Source organism: Panthera uncia, chromosome B1, assembly GCF_023721935.1.
Source record: "Panthera uncia isolate 11264 chromosome B1, Puncia_PCG_1.0, whole genome shotgun sequence".
Taxonomy (NCBI): domain Eukaryota; kingdom Metazoa; phylum Chordata; class Mammalia; order Carnivora; family Felidae; genus Panthera; species Panthera uncia.
The window spans coordinates 158,977,051-158,996,000 of record NC_064811.1 but is presented as its reverse complement, the minus strand read 5'-3'; the positions used below and the strand labels follow the sequence as shown (position 1 = coordinate 158,996,000).

General features: G+C 35.1%; 1 protein-coding gene across 4 annotated transcripts in view; it reads left to right on the top strand.

The window, feature by feature from the left end:
• LOC125923288 (A disintegrin and metallopeptidase domain 3-like) overlaps positions 1-18,950 on the top strand; it is a 114,311-nt gene that overhangs the window by 24,449 nt on the left and 70,912 nt on the right. For all 4 annotated transcript variants that reach the window (XM_049631476.1, XM_049631474.1, XM_049631475.1 and 1 more), the window contains exons 5-7: positions 9,294-9,370; positions 9,840-10,017; positions 16,281-16,343. In XM_049631476.1, coding sequence (XP_049487433.1) covers positions 9,294-9,370; positions 9,840-10,017; positions 16,281-16,343 — 318 coding nt within the window. The remainder of the gene's footprint in view (positions 1-9,293; positions 9,371-9,839; positions 10,018-16,280; positions 16,344-18,950) is intronic.

Genomic DNA, 18,950 nt, shown 5'->3' with positions numbered 1-18,950 from the left:
TACTTTGTAATTTTCAGAGTACAAGTATTTAACCTTAAATTTATCCCTAGGTATTTTATTGGCGTGTGTGTGTGTGATTTCAAATGGGGTTATTTTCTTAATTTTCCTTTTAGATAAGGAAGGTTTTATTTTCATTTTATTTTTTTGTATGTTGATCTTGTGTCCTGCAACTTTACTGAATTTCTTTTGTGTGTGTATGTAAAATCTTTAGGTTTTCTACATATGAGATCACGTCATCAAACAAATACAATTTTTCTTCTTCCTTTCTGACTTGAATGCCTTTTATTTCATTTCTTATCTAATTGCTCTGACTAGAACTTGCTGTCCTACATTGAATAGAACTGGTGAGATTGGGCATCCTTGCTTTGTTCCTGATCTAAGAGGAAAAGCTTTCAGTTTTTCACTGTTGAATACCATGTTATTTTCATAAATAACATTTCATAAATAGCCTTTTATTATTTTGAGGTAATTTCCTTCTATTCCTAGTTTGTTGAGAGTTGTTATGAAAGTATGTTGAATTTTGCAAATTCTTTCTCTATTATTCAGATGATCAAGTGATTTTTATCCTCTACAATGTTAATGTGGTTTATCAAATTAATTGATTTTTGTGCATTAAACCATGCTAGCACTGTAGGGATAATCTAACTTGGTCTTGATGTAAAATAATTTTACATTTTTTGGATTACATTGGATTTGGTTTACTGGTATTTTGTTGAGAATTTGCGTCTGTATTCATGAGGGCTTTTGACTTGTAGTTTTCTTGTGGACTGTGTGTATGGCTTTTAAATCAGTGTAATGATGGCCTCGTAAAATAGTTTGGAAATGTTCCCTCCTGTTTAACGTTTTTTGGGACAGTGTGGGAAAGATTGTTGTAATTCTTACTTAGGTGTTTGGGAGAGTTCATCAGTGATGTCATTTGGTTTTAGGCTTCTCTTTGTTATGAAGTTTTGATTACTGATTAGAGCCCATACTAGTTGTAGGTTTGTTCAGATTTTCTGTTTCTTCGTGATTTGGTTTTGGTAGGTCATATGTTTCTAAGAATGTGCCCATTTTCTATGATATCCAGTTGTTGGTGTATAATTATTAATAGTATTCTCTTTTGATCTTTGCTTTCATATCTGATTTTATTTATTTGTGTCTTCTCTCTTTTCTTAATCTACCTGGGGGTTTGTCAATTTTGTTTATCAAGTTGTTCAAAGAAACAACTCTTAGTTTCATGATTTTTTCTATTGTTTTCTTAATTTTTTACTTTTTATTTTCTTTATTTTTTCTCTGACCTTTGTTATTTCTCTCTTCTGATACTTTGGCCTTAGTTTATTCTTCTATTTTTAGTTCTTTGATGTGTGAAGTTAGTTTATGGATTTGAGATCTTCTTTTTCTTCAAGTATGTGTTTACCGACACATAGATCAATGGATCACATAGATTACAGACACCTAGATCAATGGAGCAAAATGCAGAACACAGAAATAAACCCACAATTATATGGTCAATTAATCAATGACCACAGAGGCAAGAATACACAATGGGGAAAAGACAATCTGTTCTTTAAATATCTGGTAGAATTCTCCTGGGAAGCCATCTGACCCTGGACATTTCTATGTTGGGAGGTTTTTACTTACTGATTAAATTTCTTTACTGGTTATAGGTCTGTTCAAATTTTCTATTTCTTCCTGTTTCAGCTTTGGTAGTTTGTATATTTCTAGGGACTTACCCATTTCTTCCAAAGAGCCCAGTTTGTTGGCATATAAATTTTCATAATATTCTCTTATGATTGTTTGTATTTCTGTGGTGTTGGTTGTGATCTCTTCTCTTTCATTCATGATTTTAATTATCTGAGTCCTCTTTTTTTTTTTCATACGTCTGGCTAGGGGTTTACCAATTTCATAAATTCTTTACAAGAAACAGCTCTTAGTTTTGTTGATCTATTCTACTAGGTTTTTTATGTTTCTATATCATTTATTTCATCTCTAATTTTTATTATTTCCATTTTTCTCCTGGCTTTATGCTTTATTTGCTCTTCCTTTTCTTGTATAAGGTTAGGTTAACAATTTGGACTTTTCTTTTTTCCTGTTATAGGCCTGTACTGCAATCTACTTTGCTCTTAGGACACCTTTGTTGTGTATCAAAGGGTTCGGACTGTCATGTTTCCATTTTCATTTGCTTCCATGTATTTTTTTTAAATTTTTTTTAATGTTTATTTATTTTTGAGACAGAGAGAGACAGAGCATGAATGGGGGAGGGGCAGAGAGAGAGAGGGAGACACAGAATCAGAAGCAGGCTCCAGGCTCTGAGCCATCAGCCCAGAGCCCGACGCGGGGCTTGAACTCACGGACTGCAAGATCGTGACCCGAGCTGAAGTCAGACGCTTAACCGACTGAGCCACCCAGGTGCCCCTGCTTCCATGTATTTCTTAATTTCTTCTTTAATTTCCTGGTTAACCCATTCATTCTTTAGTATGATGCTCTTTGACCTCAATGTATTCCTGGTCTTTCTGAATTTTTTCTTGTGGTTGACTTCAAGTTTAATAGCATTGTGGTTGGAAAATATCCATGGTATGATTTCAGTCTTTTTGTAGATGTTGAGTGCTGATTTGTGACCCAGTACATGATCTATTCTGGAGAATGTTCCATGTGTACTTGAAAAAAATGTATATTCTGCTGCTTTAGAATGAAATGTTCTGGGGGCACCTGGGTGGCTCAGTTGGTTAAGTGTCCGACTTCAGCTCAGGTCGTGATCTCACAGTTAGTGGGTTCGAGCCCAGTGTTGGACTCTGCTGACAGCTCAGAGCCTGGAGCCTGCTTCTGATTCTGTGTCTCCTCTCTCTCTGCCCCTCCCCAGCTCTCTCTCTCTCTCAAATAAATAAACATTAAAAAAATTTAGAATGGAATGTTCTGAATATATATGTGGAGTCCATCTGGTCAAATTTATTATTCAAAGCATTGTTTCCTTGTTGATTTTCTGCTTAGATGATCTGTCCATTTCTGTAGGTGGAGTGTTAAAGTCCCCTACTATTATTTTATTATTATCAATGAGTCTCTTTTTGTTTGTCATTATTTGATTTCTATATTTGGGTACTTTCTAGTTTAGGGCATAAATATATACAATTGTTAGATCTTCCTGATGGATAGATTTCTTATCTATGATATAGTGCCCTTCTTCATCTCTTGTTACAGATTCAACTTAAAATCTAGTTTGTCTGATATAAGTATGGCTACTGTAGATTTCTTTTAGTGTCCGTTAGCATGACGGACATCATGGTCGCATCCCTTCAATTTCAATCTGCAGGTGTCTTTAGGTCTAAAATGAGTCTCTTGTAGACAACATATAGATGGTTATTTTTTATCCATTCACATACCCTATAGCTTTTATTGGAGCATTTAGTCCATTTACATTCAGAGTGATTATTGATAGATATAAATTTAGTGCCATCGTGTTACCTGTAAATTTGGTGTTTCTGGTGATGTCCTCCGTTCGTCTAGTCTTTGTTGCTTTTGATCTTTCTTTCCCACACAAAGAGTCCCCTTCAATATTTCTTGCAGATATAGTTTAATGGTGACAAACTCCTTTAGTTTTTATTTATCTGGGAAACTATTCTCTCTCCTTCTATTCCGAATGACCGCCTTGTGGAATATAGTATTCTTGGCTGAAGATTTTCCCATTCAGCATGTTGAATACATCTTGTCACTCCTTTCTGGCCTGCCATGTTTCTGTGGATAGATCTGCTATGAACCTGATATGTTTTCCCTTGTAGGTTAAGGACTTTTTTTTTTTAACATTGCTGCTTTCAGGATTCTTTCCTTGTCTGTGTATTTTGTTAATTTGACTATGATATATCTTGGTGTGGGCTAGCTTTTATTGAATTTGATGGGAGTTCTCTGTGCCTCTAGAATTTTGATGTCTATTTTCTTCCCAAGATTAGGTAGATTTTGAGCTATTATTTGCTTCTGCCCTCTTTCCCTCTTTTTGTGGGACTCCTATGATACGAATATTATTATATATATATTTTTTTTTAATTTTTTTTTCAGCGTTTTTTATTTATTTTTGGGACAGAGAGAGACAGAGCATGAACGGGGGAGGGGCAGAGAGAGAGGGAGACACAGAATCGGAAACAGGCTCCAGGCTCTGAGCCATCAGCCCAGAGCCTGACGCGGGGCTCGAACTCACGGACCGCGAGATCGTGACCTGGCTGAAGTCGGACGCTTAACCGACTGCGCCACCCAGGCGCCCCTAAATATTATTATATTTTAAGGAGACACTGAGTTCCCTAAGTCTACATTAATGATCCAATAATTTTCTTTCCCTCTTGTTTACAGCTTTATGATTTTTCATCATTTTATCTTCTATATCACTGAATTGTTCTGCTCTCTGCTTCATCCATCCTCATTGTCATTGTATCTAGTCAGTTTTGCACGCAGTTGTAGTATTTTTTATTTTGGCCTGACTAGGTTTAGTTCTTTTATCTCTGCAGTAGGGGATTCTCTACAGTCTTCTATGCTTTTCTCAAGCCCAGCTAATATCCTTATTACTATTTTTTTGTTTTTTGTTTTTTTGTTTTTGTTTGTTTTTAATTCTGGTTCAGGCATTTTACGTATATCAGTCTTGATTAAATCCCTGGCCATTACATCTTCCTGTTCTTTTTTGGGGGGTCACTTCCTCCATCTTGTCATTTTTTCTAGGTCATTGTTTTTTTTTGGTAGTTGTTAGGAAAGCCTGTTACATTCCTGCTTCTGAGAGTAGTGGCTATATTAAGGAGAGGTCCAATACTTTCTTGGGTCTGGTGCTTCAGGAGGTGTTTCAGAGTGTGCACTCTGCTGTTGTGTTTTGGCTGCTCCTTCCCTTAGGTCAATCCTCTGCAAAGTTTCTCCTTGCCTGCAGTAGGGGTGTTTGGACCTCGTCCACTGTGTGGCAAGTTTTAAGTAGGTGTGTTTGGTCTGCTTGTTAAAAGAAGCTAGATTCTATTCCCCCTAGAGCTGAAGCTTTGCAGCATTCTATGTTTAGTAGACTTGGTGTGTGCAAGGTGTTTGTGCGGGTCTTCTGGGAGAGATACGCAGACTTGCCCTAGTAGACATGTGCCTGCAGGGTGCAGTGGGGTGGGGCTTGGTGTAAGGAGGCTATGGCTTCCACTGTGGGATGCTGTGTTGCTCGTTGACCTGGTCAGTGCTATTGGATGTGGGGGAAATGGCTTCACTCTACTCTCTAGTTTCTGGAGTGGGTAGTTTGTGCCTGCCAGTCTTCAGGAATCCCTCATAGAAGAGCAAACAATCACCCCTCATGTGTCCCTGGCCTCTGTCAGATCCTTGCCTTTACCCTGTCTGTGAGCTGTATGCTTGCCAGGTGGCACAGTATTCCTGTGATTTATCTCAGGTGTGTATCTGGTTTTTAAAACTTTGCATTTGGGGGAACTATGTGGTACAGTTCCACACTGATCTCTTGGGAGGGTCTCACCACACTGTGCTAGTTTACCCTTGTGCTAGTTTACCCCATAAAGGGAGTTGCATGACCATGCAGTGGTTTAGAATTTATGGTAAAGCATGACAAAAAGCTGGCACCAGGGTTTGCTGCTTTCAGCTGATGTCTCTGTTCCTGTACTACTCAATAGAGCAGTACTTTGACACTGCCAGTTCTTTTGTCCCCAGAGAGGCAGTGCCACCCCTCCTAAATGCACTCCAAGAAGGGGAACTGTTTCTCCCTATGTGACCCAGGGATCCTCAGACCATGCTTTCCCTTCCAGGTCTCTGTCTTCCATCCCCACTGGAGCACTACTAAGCCTCTTAGGCATGACCCCAGTGATTTCAGGGACTTCTAATACTTCAGACTTTGTACTCTACTGTTTATATAAGCTTGTGGCTGGCATTCAGCCCTTCTCCCTATCCTAGTCAGTGGTTTTGGGGAAGAATTTTTCTTGTGCAGTCGCCTATGTGTGCTTTCTTTCCTCCAGTCCCCTCCCGTCTCCTCCCCTTCCATCCCCTCCCCTCCCCTCCCTTCCCCTCCCCTGTCCTATCCCGTCCTGTGATCAGGGCTCTCCCCTTTGCCGCACCTGCTGTTCTTTTCTCCCCCAAATCAACTCTTTGCAGTTCCTACCTTCCACGATGTGGCTGTTTTTCTCCCTTTAGATGTTGAGTTTGTTCTCTCAATTTGAGTTCTTGGGTGTTCAGAATGGGTGTGTTTGAGGTATGAGGCAAGCTTAGGGTCCCCTTACTCCAGGATCTCAACTCCTTCCTCTGTTTGGTACTTTTAAAAAATATTTTCTGTCTCTGAAAATTGTAATTGAAATTGTGAATTTGTTCATGCATTGTCCTCTTGACCTCAGTGAACATTTTAAATTCTCTGTGAGGTAAATTATTTAATTTTATTTAATTAGCATCCATTTCTGGAGATACCTTTTTCCTTTATTTGAAATGTCTTTTCCTGATTACTCATTTATTTGACTCTCTGTTTTGGTATCTGCTCATTAGACAAAAGTAGTTGCTTTGCCCAATCTTCACTGATAGGCCTTGTACAGAAAAGTATCTCAACAAGTCATCCTGTCCAATCATTTGGGGGGCCTCTACCAACTCTTTTTCTCTCCAGGGGGAAACATGCATCTGTGCTTTTTCCTGCTCTGTGTTGATCAGGAGAGAGGATTAGTAGCATCTACCCTCACAAGCTGCCGCCTCTATTCTCATCCAAGCAACTATATTGTGCTTGGCCCATCTGTGTTCCAGGATTGGTGAGAAAGATGCCAGTTCTTTTGGCAGTTTTGGTGAAGTAGGGAAACTACATGTATGGGTCAACTTTTTCCTTCCTCAAGGAGAAGCAGAGCTGGCATCTTTTTGTCCACTTATTCTGTGCTTAGTGGGGACATGGGGGAGAAACCCATGGTGTCTACTAGCCCAAGTCTCTATCTCCATTGTTGCCTGGATGGCCAGATTGTGCTGAACCTATTAGAGCTCCAAGACCGGTGAAATGGGTTCTAGTTCTTTAGGTAGCCCCTTCAGAAAAATTGGGACTCTAGACATGAGGACAAACCTGTTTCATGCTTTGGGTTAGGCTGGGAGCTAGAGGGCCGTTTTGTGATCATATAGCAGTGCTCTGGGGCAGTATCCCTATTGAAAGGGTATACCAAATCTCTATATTGGCTTTGGTGAGTCTGATTTTGCATTTTCCCAGAGTGTGCCCCTACACACTTTTTAATGAGTTTAATTAGCCTTTTAATTAGTTTCAGATTTCTTATAAAAGAAATTTATCTGTGAATTGTTGCTGAATTCATTTGTTTTTGAAGGGGTGGGGGTGGGGGTCGAAGTTTTCCTACTCTGCCATCTTCCTGACCAGAATTTTAGCTTTTATTTCTTTGAATACTTTTCAGCCCTATATTCTTTCTGTTCTTTTCCTCAGATTCTGATATTTATTTTAGATCTTTTGTTATCGTTCCACGGGTCCTTGGGGCTCTGTTTATTTTCTTAGTTCGTTTGTCTCTGTTATATATATTGAGTAAATTCTATTGATCTCAAGTTCACTGATTCTATCCCTTGCCATCTCCACTTTACTTATCAATCTATCAAATATGTTTTTTGTAGATTTGTTTATTCTATTTTTTAGTTCTAATATTTTTTTTATCTGTTTTTATGGCTTCCATTTATTTTCTGATATTTTCTGTTCTTTAATTTTTTTTTCAAGATTATTTGTAATTGTTTACTGAAGCAATACTATCACAGCTACTTTAAAATCTTCATTAGTTCCAACATGTGGCTTATCTCAATATTGTTATCAGTTGGTTTTCTTTTCCCATTCTTGTGATTTTTATGGTTCTTGATGTAATGTGTGATTTTTGGTTGTGTCCTTGACATTCAAATCTATTGTTAAGAGACAGTAACCCAAGTTTAGATTTGGTGTGATTTGTTGTGCCAATGACAATTTCACTTTTAAGGTGCTTTTAATGTTACTCTATTGTGATTCAGAAGCTCCTACTGGATCTCTGCTGATACAGCCTATAGTGGTAAAAGGTACTTTCCTGGGCCACTTTGTATTACTAGGTGGGGTTGGGTGATGAAGGTCCCATGGGATAGAGAGCATTTACTCTGGCTCTTCTCTAGCACTGTCAGTGCACTTCTCACTCTGATAGTGCCCCTGGGTGAGGAAAGTTCCTATCTGGAAATTCTTGTCCTTTGTGTTGGGGGTGTTGAGAATTATTTCATGGGGCTTATTTTCTCCCACTGGTGCAAAGCCAGGAGCTACAGAGACTGAATTGCTTTCTGCTGCTGGGTAGAGGATTTGGACATGGTTTGTATTCCACCTTTTTGTAAGGGCTTGTAGCATAGTCTGTTGGAACTAGTGCGGACAGAGGTGGCTGCTGCTATTCCTTAGCATGGGGCAGGCAGGGTATGCCCTGCCACTGTCAGTGGGTGGGGAATAGGAGTTAAGCCTAGTTTTGAGAAAAAGTGAATGGTTACTGATGGACATGTATATCTGGGAGCTAATAACATATAAACAAATTTATGGTAGAGAATGTGATGATACTTTTCATTGCACAACATTAACAAAGGAACAGGATTGACTCTAGTTATCACTAGATTTTTAAGGGAAGAAAAGGGAATATTCACTGAATGAGAATATTAGGGGAGATCCTGGGAAGACTAATGCTGTGAACATCTAGAGGGAGAAGAGCTTGAACTAGTGATGGTGAGCTATATAGATTAAATAATATGGTGAAATATTAAAGAGAAATAAAACTGAGGAAATCTCAGTTAACATGATTTTGGGTAACTTGGAAAAAAGAAGTGAAATGTTCACATTTAAAGTCACATTGATGCCGCTAATTACATTAAATTAACAGCTATAGATTATACATTCAAGAAATGTCAAATATACTCAAATTAAAAAATCTAAATAACCTGACAAAAAGAGAAAAGCTCCAGCTGAATCATTAAAAATAATACTGTAAAAACTAAGATCATGACACAGAATCAAGATTAAAAATACAATGATCATATTTGAAAGAATAAAAGTTTACAAGTTAGAAAAAAATAAGAAAAAATGTGGCTGAGAAAGAAAAGACACAGATAAGAAAGTTATTCATCAAAAATTAAATATTCTAGCAATAAGTTATTTTGGGGGAGGACAGAAGTAATGATTATTTATAATCTAAAGAGGGTTAAAAGAGATTGTGCATAGATAACAAGGAAATGGAATGCCTGGTAAATAATATTATGGTGATGACTAAATCTGAATGTTTGATGATGTCTAGGACGTAAGGTAAACCTAAAACTTTATTTACAAATCACTCATGAATGTATCTTCATATGCTTCTGTTTAGGGTCATTGCTTTTATCAAGGATACACCGCAGAGATTCCAAAATCAGTTGTGACACTTAGCACTTGTTCTGGACTCAGGTACTGGCATATTCCAGAGATGTACATCATTGACAATCTTGTGTGATCCTTTAATTTTTAGAAACATCTTAAAGGATAGGGTGAAGGCAAAGAAAATAGACTTTGATTGTGTTTCTGCTGATATACTTTCTTTTCTCCCCCTCTCTTATCATTTTTCCTTTTCTCTTTGTCTCTGTCCCAGGCTGCAGTCTTAAAATTTATGCAGGAACCACCCCCACCCCCAGTATGAAGAATATTCACATTCCTCAGCCACACTAAAACCACAATGAATCCTAAATGGCATAGTAGACAGAAAAGGTATAAAATAAGGTTTGAAAGTCTGTCCATGTAAGAAGGGATGATTCTTGGACATCAGACTGCAAAGACAACTGTTAAATTTCTATAAAATGTTATTTAATGGTGATTTACATTTCTTAGTGGGGAGTCTATATTATCTTTTTATTTCTTTTTTGTGTGTTTAAATATCTAGGGGATTATTGCAGTTGGAGAATGTCAGTTACGGCATTGAACCATTGGAATCTGCAGTTGCATATGAGCATATGCTTTATCAAATAAATAATGATAAAGTTGATTTTTCTCCCTTACAAGAAAATTATTCTATCACCCAATTGGCAGATCAATCCTACAGGATTCTTGTGAAATCAGAAGTAAGTAACCCCTTTTATGAAATCTTCATTGTGTTACTTCTAGTAAATTTATTCATGCTGGGAATTGACTATATTAAAACCTTCTGTTGTAAGATATTTATTTTTAAATATATTTTGATGTTTAGTCAGATAATATTTACAAACTGTAATAGGTATAAACACACATAATTTAAAATCAAAGTACTCACATTTCCCTAACTGAAAGTGTACTTCATGCATATAAAAATAGTTTCATTGTCACTGAATTTGCATACTACTAATATAATGATGTCCAAATCTGCTGATTATTAATTTGTCTGCATTTTTCTTACCAACACATTTTTCTTTATTTTTATTAAAAATTTAAAATTAGAACAGAGGGAAAAAAATTGTCCCAAAGGTCGTCATCTCAAAATAGTGCTAGAAGTTTGGATTATCTGTTCTAATTATTTTTATATATCTAGTTATAAATGTAGATTTATAAATATATAGATAATTTTTAAACAAAAAATTATATAACCACAAATGCTTTGAAATTTCCTTTTTGCTATCAAAAGGAAAATACGCATTATATTACATTTATTATTATTTACAATCAAATAATATTTGGGTTAGCATCTATTAAAATATTAAACATATGCATATGTAAGGATAATAAGAATGGGCCCTCATGTTATTTTCTAAAGATAAATGCAGTTGTGGAATCCATTATCATCATTTTGATGTATGCTATTTTATAGTTTTCATATATATGCATAAACTTGAAATGTATATATTTTATAAAATTATGCCATTTTTGCATATTTATATTTTTATATTAAGTAATCCATCCGCATGAGTTTACAATAGTTTTGAACAATTACACTTTCATTATAAATGCTCACATTTAAGGTAGGCATATTTCCAAAGGCTTTTTCATGTGTGTGTGTGTGTGTGTGTGTGTGTGTGTGTTTGTGTGTGTGTATGCATATATATATATATATATATACATATATATACGCATATATTTGTATATATAGGATATATATGTATATATCCTAACTTTTCATATATGTACATATGTATATATAGGGTTTATATAGGATATATATGTGTATATCCTAACTTTACATATATATGTACTTTTCATATATATATATGTATATGTATACTTTTCATATATATATACTTTTCATATATATGTATATACTTTTTATATATATATATGTGTGTGTGTGTGTACATGTCTGTGTGTATATACATCCTAACTTCCTCCTTAAGAATGTTTATACAACTTTACTTTTATCATCATGGTTAAATAAATGAATCTCTATCCACATATTCTCATCATAATTGGATATCACACTGAAGACAAGCAAAACAAAATAGTTACGAATGAAACCTGAACTGAATTTATAAGGAACTCCATCTCCCTGTTGCCTTAATTTGCTTTTGTTTATTTTGACAAAGTTAGTAGTATGAATACAGATTGATAAAACTGTACTTCCAGAAACTTAAAAAATGATGAAGTATAAACATATATAGAGATGAAAATTTCATTTTTAGTGAAACTAAGAAATGACCCCAAACTTTATGCTAGCTCTGGAAACTGTCTGCATGTTGTAATACAACATTAGACACAATTAAGACAATTTTCACCACTGAAATAGAGCACTATCACATATGTAAATTGGAAAGCTTTAAAAGATTCCATGAATACTTTTCTGTGGCAGAAGAAGAACCTGAAGGGATGGACATAACTTTGGAAAAGACAAATAACAACACTTGAAGCCATCAACCACTTGACAGAGATTAGACAAGATAGAGGTAACATACAGTCCCAGCTGCCTTGGCTTGAATTCTAAGTCTGTTAGTTTTAGCCACAAGAACTTGGGAAAGTAACATAACCTTTATGTGTTTAAATTTTCTTATCTGTAAAAAAAAAAATAAAAGTAAACATAATACCTAGCTCATACAGTTATTTCAAAGACTAAGTTTATAAATGGAAATTACTTAGCATAGTGTGTGGACAAATAAAAAAGTGATCAATAAATATTATTGTTACTGCTATTCATATTTGCTCACAATATTTTCTAATGTAGTGGACAAGGTAATTGGGGGTAATTATATAAAACTTGGGTACAGAACAAATGTAATGATCAAGTAAAATAGAGACAGAAATTTCAGAACTTCAGAAGAAACCAGGGATATCATTGCAGGATTGGAGATAATTGTTATGTGTTTGTGAAATTTATATCTTTCATGAAGTAACTCAATTGCTTTTTATCCTGAATTTGATAGGCTTAGATCTATAGGTTTAGTTAAGTTTGTTTTCACATGACTAGTGCTTTTACAAGCACAGATATACAAAATAACTATCTTCAATATATCAGATTTTAAAAAGGAACAGAAAATAATATAAAACCTTATGTTTTAGGTATATTTTTATATTTTTGAAAGTAAACAGAAATGAACTCATAAACAAGGTAAATACCTTCACTATAACCAGTTTGAAAAGTCGAACAAAAACCAAACAATATGGTAAACGGCTTATTTGTTAAAAGCATTTTGGTCACATGCTTTTACCCCTGTTCCTTCCTTAAACCCCCCCTACAATTAAAAGTGATTTTTTAAAATGACAAAAAGACATACAAACACAAAAAGAACAGGAAAGGAATAATAATCAAAATTGAATAGCTCATTTAAAAATCTAAATCCTTGAGGCACCTGGGTGGCTCAGTTGAGTAAGCATCCTACTTCAGCTTAGGTCATAATCTCAACGTTCTGGGTTCCCATGTCCAACTTTGTGCTGACAGCGTGGAGCCTGCTTCGGATTCTCTGTCTCCTTCTCTCTCTGCCCCTCCTCCACTAGCATGCATGCTCTTTCAAAAATAAACACACGTTAAAAAAAAATCTTAGGGGCGCCCAGGTGGCTCAGTCGGTTGAGCATCCGACTTCGGTTCAGGTCATGATCTCACAGTTCGTGAGTTTTGAGCCCTGCGTCAGCACAGAGCTGACAGCTCAGAACCTGGAGCCTGCTTCAGATTCTGTGTCTTTCTCTTTGCCCCATCTCCACTCATGCTCTGTCTCGCTCTGTCTTAAAAATAAATAAAACATTAAAAATAAATAAAACATTAAAAATAAATAAATAAATATTAATCCTAAACAGGTAAATTTTAGGATTATAAATTACCGGATAGGCTATAGAAAACTTGAAATATACAGCAGTACTTAAAAAAAAAGGTTTATTTATTTATTTTTGAGAGAGTGAGAGCACATGAGCAGGGGAGGGGCAGAGAGGGAGAGAGAGAAGAGAGAATGCCAAGTAAGCTCCATGCTGTCAGTGCAGAACCCGATGTGGGGCTTGATCTGGTGGACCATGAGATCATAACCTGAGCCAAAATAAAGAGTCGGACGCTTAACTGACTGAGCCATCTAGGTACCCCCAATAATGAATATAGGCGTCTTGGCCCCCAAATCACCTATAAAAGTAGAGAAACAGACTGACTTTAGCCTTAGCCAAATGAAGTGCTTATAAGATAGTGCAGTGTATATCTACGATGTATAGAGTGACTTCTCTGGAAGGTATAAAAATCCCAACAATTTTTGTCTAGTCAAGTTGCCATTATAATATAAAAGCATTCATACTTTTTCAAGAATTTTAAGACTATAATATCTATGTGACTTTGAGGAAATATGGCTTAAATCAGTACAGCAATACAAGAATGAAACAATTTAACAGATTTATGTAGAAAACCACAGGACGGTATCAGTAGTTCCAGAAATATCATTTGGCCAAATTCAACACCCATTCATGATAAACTAGGGAGTAGAAAACTTCCTTGATCTGTTTGTGCCCCCTCACATGAGCAAACAATAGGAAGACAGCTATCTGCAAGCTAGGAAGAGTGTTTGTTGTTTAAGCAACCTCATCTGGTATATTTGTTAAGAACCTGAACTGACTAAAACAGCCTATAAGATTAGGAATAATGCGAGACTGTCTGCCCTCACTATTTCCAGCCACTTTTTTCCCTAGAGTTACTAGAGAGTGCAACAGGAGAAAGAATGATAAAGGACGTACGTTTTTGAAAGAAAAAAAAATTCTCTTTTTTTAAGTGACTTAACTCCATACATAGAAAATACTAAAGAATCTCCACCAAAGCTATCAGGACTAATAAGAGAGTCTGGGAGCGCCTGCGTGGCTCAGTTAGTTGATCGCCCGACTCTTGATTTTGGCTCAGGTCATGATCTCATGGTTCTTGAGTTCAGGCCCCACATTGGGCTCTGCACTGACAGTGCGGAGCCTGCTTGGGACTCTTTCTCCCTCTCTCTGCCCCTCCCCCACTCATGTGCCTGTGTGTGCATGCGCTGTCTCTCATAATAAATAAGTAAACTTTTTTAAAAAAGAGAGTCTAGCAAAGTCACAGGAAAGAAAGAAATTGATGTTGTTGTTTATTTTCTTCAAATTGATCTGTAAATTCAGTGTAATCCCAATCAAAATTTCAGAAAACATTTTTGTGGAAATTGGTTCTCAAATGCATAAGGAGAGATTACAAGTAACCTAGAATAATCACACAGTTTTAAACAGAACAAGATGAAAGACTTAACATTACTTTTTCTTAAAGGGCCAGAGTGTAAATGTGTTAGGTTTGTGGGGAAGATGGTTTGTTGCAAGTTATAACACTGAGCGTTTTAGCAAGAAAACAGCGTCTATAGAGGATATATAAACAAATGGGTATGCCTAGGTTACAATAAAACATATATATTTTTTTGTAAAACAGGTGGCTGTATCTCGGGCCATAGTTTGCTGACCCCTGGTATAGAGGTGCATATTGTGTTAGTGATATAAATGTAGGTATATAGATCAGTAGATCAGAATAGATCAGAAATAGACCCACATGCTATTGGCTGATTGATTTTCCACAAGGGTGCTAAGGACTCTGAAAAACTAAAGAATACTCCCTTCAACAAGCAGTGCTAAAAGACTGGATATTCACATGAAATAAAATGAATTTTGGCCCCTATTCAGAAAAATTGAATTAAAGCATAGACTTAATTAAAAGTCAAAGCTAAACATAAAATTTCTGGTAGGGAATTTAGGTGAAACTAAATTAATGAGCAGTAAGCCTGTGAAAGATGGTCAGTATCATTCAACATCAGGGAATTGCAAATTAAAACATAAATGAGATTTCAGTATAGACCAACAGGAATGAATACAATGAAGAAGATGGATAATATCAAATACAGGCAAAAATGTGGAGTAATTGGCACTCTTTTTTAGTTCTTGATAAAATACAGAATAATCAAACTGCTTTAGAAAGCAATCTGGCACTTTGGCATTATATTACACATCCACACTTACCATATGACTTAGGTATTCCACTTTTAAGATTTTCTGAGAAAAAGTAAAGAACATACTTGCACAAAGACCTCCATATGGATATTCATAGCAGCTTTATATATAATAGCTAAAATGTCTAAATAATCCAAGTGATCATCAACAGGTAAATGTATTAACAAATTGGGATATATTTCTAAAATGGCATACTATTTTAATAAACACTAATGCGTTAATAATCACAACATAATGGATAAATGCTGAGTGAAAGAAGCCAGATGTAAAAAAGTATGTGACATATGATTCCAGTTTTATGAAATTCTAGAATAGATTATTCTACCCTATGGTGAGAGAAAGCAGATCATTGATTGCCTTGAGCCATATGGGGCTCTGATGGAAACATTTTTTATTTTATTTATAGAAATGGATACATGGGTGGTGTATACATTAATATCAATTGATAAAGCTAACATAATTAGTTAAATGTACAAAAATAATGAATAATCAAAGGCAGTGTTTTGGGGAAAGATGATGGGAGTTTATTTAGCTTGAAGGATTGAGGAGGGTCTAAGACAAAGGTTTAGAGTGAAGGGAAACATGGGTTGTCCATCATGAGGATCTTAATTATAAAGAATATAAGATAAAAGCTTTCGTTTTATTCCTAAAATTTGTGTTTGGAATGTCACCTGCTTTTTATTCAATGGCCTCCATTGTCTTATTTTCCTATTACCAATATCTATATCTTTATGTATATGTAGTCTCTTTCTTTCTTTCTTTCTTTCTTTCTTTTTCTCTCTTTCTTTTCCCTTTCTTTCTTTCTTTCTTTCTTTCTTTCTTTCTTTCTTTCTTTCTCTCTCCATGTGTATATAGATACATATATAATGTGCACGATAATAACAATATATTTTTTAATAAAATTTTTTATTTATTTTCATGTTTTATTTAATTCATGTCCTCTGTTTTGCAGAAAGATTCAGATGCATTATTGAACAGATTTCTGAAGATACAAATCATTATGGATAAAGCCTTGGTATGCATTATTGATATATAATAGCTTTGTTTTGTGTTTATATTTAATGGGAATGTGAAAAAGAAAATTCTCCTTGTCTTAAATACAGATATATTTTACTCTTTGAAATATGTATCTCAGTGTAGCAGGACATAAATGTCAGTTGCCTTTGGATTAACATGGGGACTAATATTTACAGTTTTAACTTACAAATATAGAATTCTAGCAATAATGTATAATTTGTATGTATGGAAGTGTTCTACTACACTATAACCTATTCGATTATAACTAGCTGCATATACTTCTGGATCCACTCCAAATTGTGATGAAACTCTTCCATAAATTAATTTTCATTTTAAAATAAGCTAGTTTATTATAAATGGGAGATCCCTGTTATTAAAATTTATCTTTTATAAGATTATTTTATGCTTTACGATTTCTTGGATTCTCTGGCAGACATTCTATATTCTAAAAATGGGAAGAATTATCCATTGGAATATTCATTTAGTTAGGGAAATTTTTATTTATATAATCAGCAAAGCCATTATGGGTGGCAACTAAGAAATCTTATTTTTTCATTATCACTGATATTTTTATATAAGGTTTATCAAGTGCCATAATGTTGAAAATTAGATCTTGTTGATAAAGGCAATATTTAGATCTTTAAATAATTTTTATAAAAATAATAGGAAAGAATAGGCAGACAAAATAATAAAGAGAAAAGCACATATAATTTTATTACCAGGAGATAAATTTTATGCACATTTTCTGTTTTTAATATACATACATGTATATATATGTTCTTATACCTTTGTCTTATATATGCTATTTTGTAAATTATTTTGTTTTTCCACATATTAAATATATTAATTTAATTTTAACATTTATATAGTATCTGATTAATATATTTAATATAATTTAATGTATTTTACTGGCTAATGCCCTTTGGGGGCATTTAGATTTAGATTTTTGTTATTGTTACATAGGGAATAATACTATTTGTCCTAAAACCAGTATCATAAGCATTGGAATCATGTTTTGTCATAGCTGTCCCGATGAGGTTGCTAATATTAAATATAGACAGCCTACTTTTCTCTCTCCACTTAGCTGGATACCTTCTTACCATTCCAATAACAACAGAAGGAATTTTCAATGTAAATGTCATCATGCAAAAACAACAATAAAGAACTCCAGAGTTCTTTATAATATCCTATGAATAGTATTCCCTCTTTTTTTATATTCAGTTTATCTGTCTTAAATTTTGAAGTATGACTTTGTAAACTGATTTTTTTAGATAATCCCTGCCTTTTCACTATACGTTTAGTTGATTTAAGTTTTTATCAAAAGTACTAATACTGTGGGTGTAGGTTAAGTACTACTATCCTATTAGTATTGTTTGTCTTATTAGTTATTTGCTCCTCTGTTCCTCCTTTGCTACCCTTGGGTTAATGGGGTATTTTTTAGCTTTTATCTTTATCTCCTATATTATATTTTGCCGCTGTACCTTTTTATCTCTCACATCTTACCCCATTGGTTTCTTGAGTGGTTCCAATTAACATTCTTGTCACAATCTAGAATTAATGTTATACCAATTCACATATAATGTAAGAGGTTTATAAAAATAAAGTTACGTGGATATTATCCCCTTAACGGATATAACATTTGTGGATATCTACTTGTGTTCAGTATGTTGCTTTTTTGTTTTGTTGATGATTTCTTTATGCAAAAGCTTTTTATTTTGATATAGTTTCAATGGTTTATTTTTGCTTTTGTCTCTCTTGCCTCAAGAGACCTATCTAGAAAAATGTTGCTACAGCCAATGACGGAGAAATTGCTGCCTGTGTTGTCTTCCAGGATTTTTATGGTTTCAAGGCTTACGTTTACGTCTTTAATCTGTTTTGAGTTTATTTTTGTGTATAGTGTTTAGAAAGTGGTCCAGTTTTATGGGGCGCCTGGGTGGCGCAGTCGGTTAAGCGTCCGACTTCAGCCAGGTCACGATCTCGCGGTCCGTGAGTTCGAGCCCCGCGTCAGGCTTTGGGCTGATGGCTCGGAGCCTGGAGCCTGTTTCCGATTCTGTGTCTCCCTCTCTCTCTGCCCCTCCCCCGTTCATGCTCTGTCTCTCTCTGTCCCCAAAATAAAAAAAAAAAAAAAAAAAAAAAAACGTTGAAAAAAAAAGAAAGTGGTCCAGTTTTATCCTTTTACACATAGCTGTCTGTTTTTTGCAGCATCATTTATTGAAGAGATTGTCTTTTCCCCATTGTGCATTCTTGCTTCTGTTGTCATTGATTAATTAGCCATATAATTGTGGGTTTATTTCTGGGCTCTCCATTCTGTTCCATTGATCTATGTGCCTATTTTTGTGCCAGGAACTTGCTGTTGTGATTACTACGGCTTTATAACATATATATCTTGAAATATGAAACTGTGTTACCTCCAGCTTTGTTCTTCTTTTTCAACATTGCTTTGGCTATTTGGGATCTTTTGTGGTTTCATTGTAAAGCCTTAAAAAATAATGAGGTCATGCTCTTTGTGACATAATGGATGGACCTAGAGGCTATTATGCTAAATGAAGTAAGTCAGACTGGGAAAAAAATACCATATGATTTTATTCATATGTGGAATCTATAA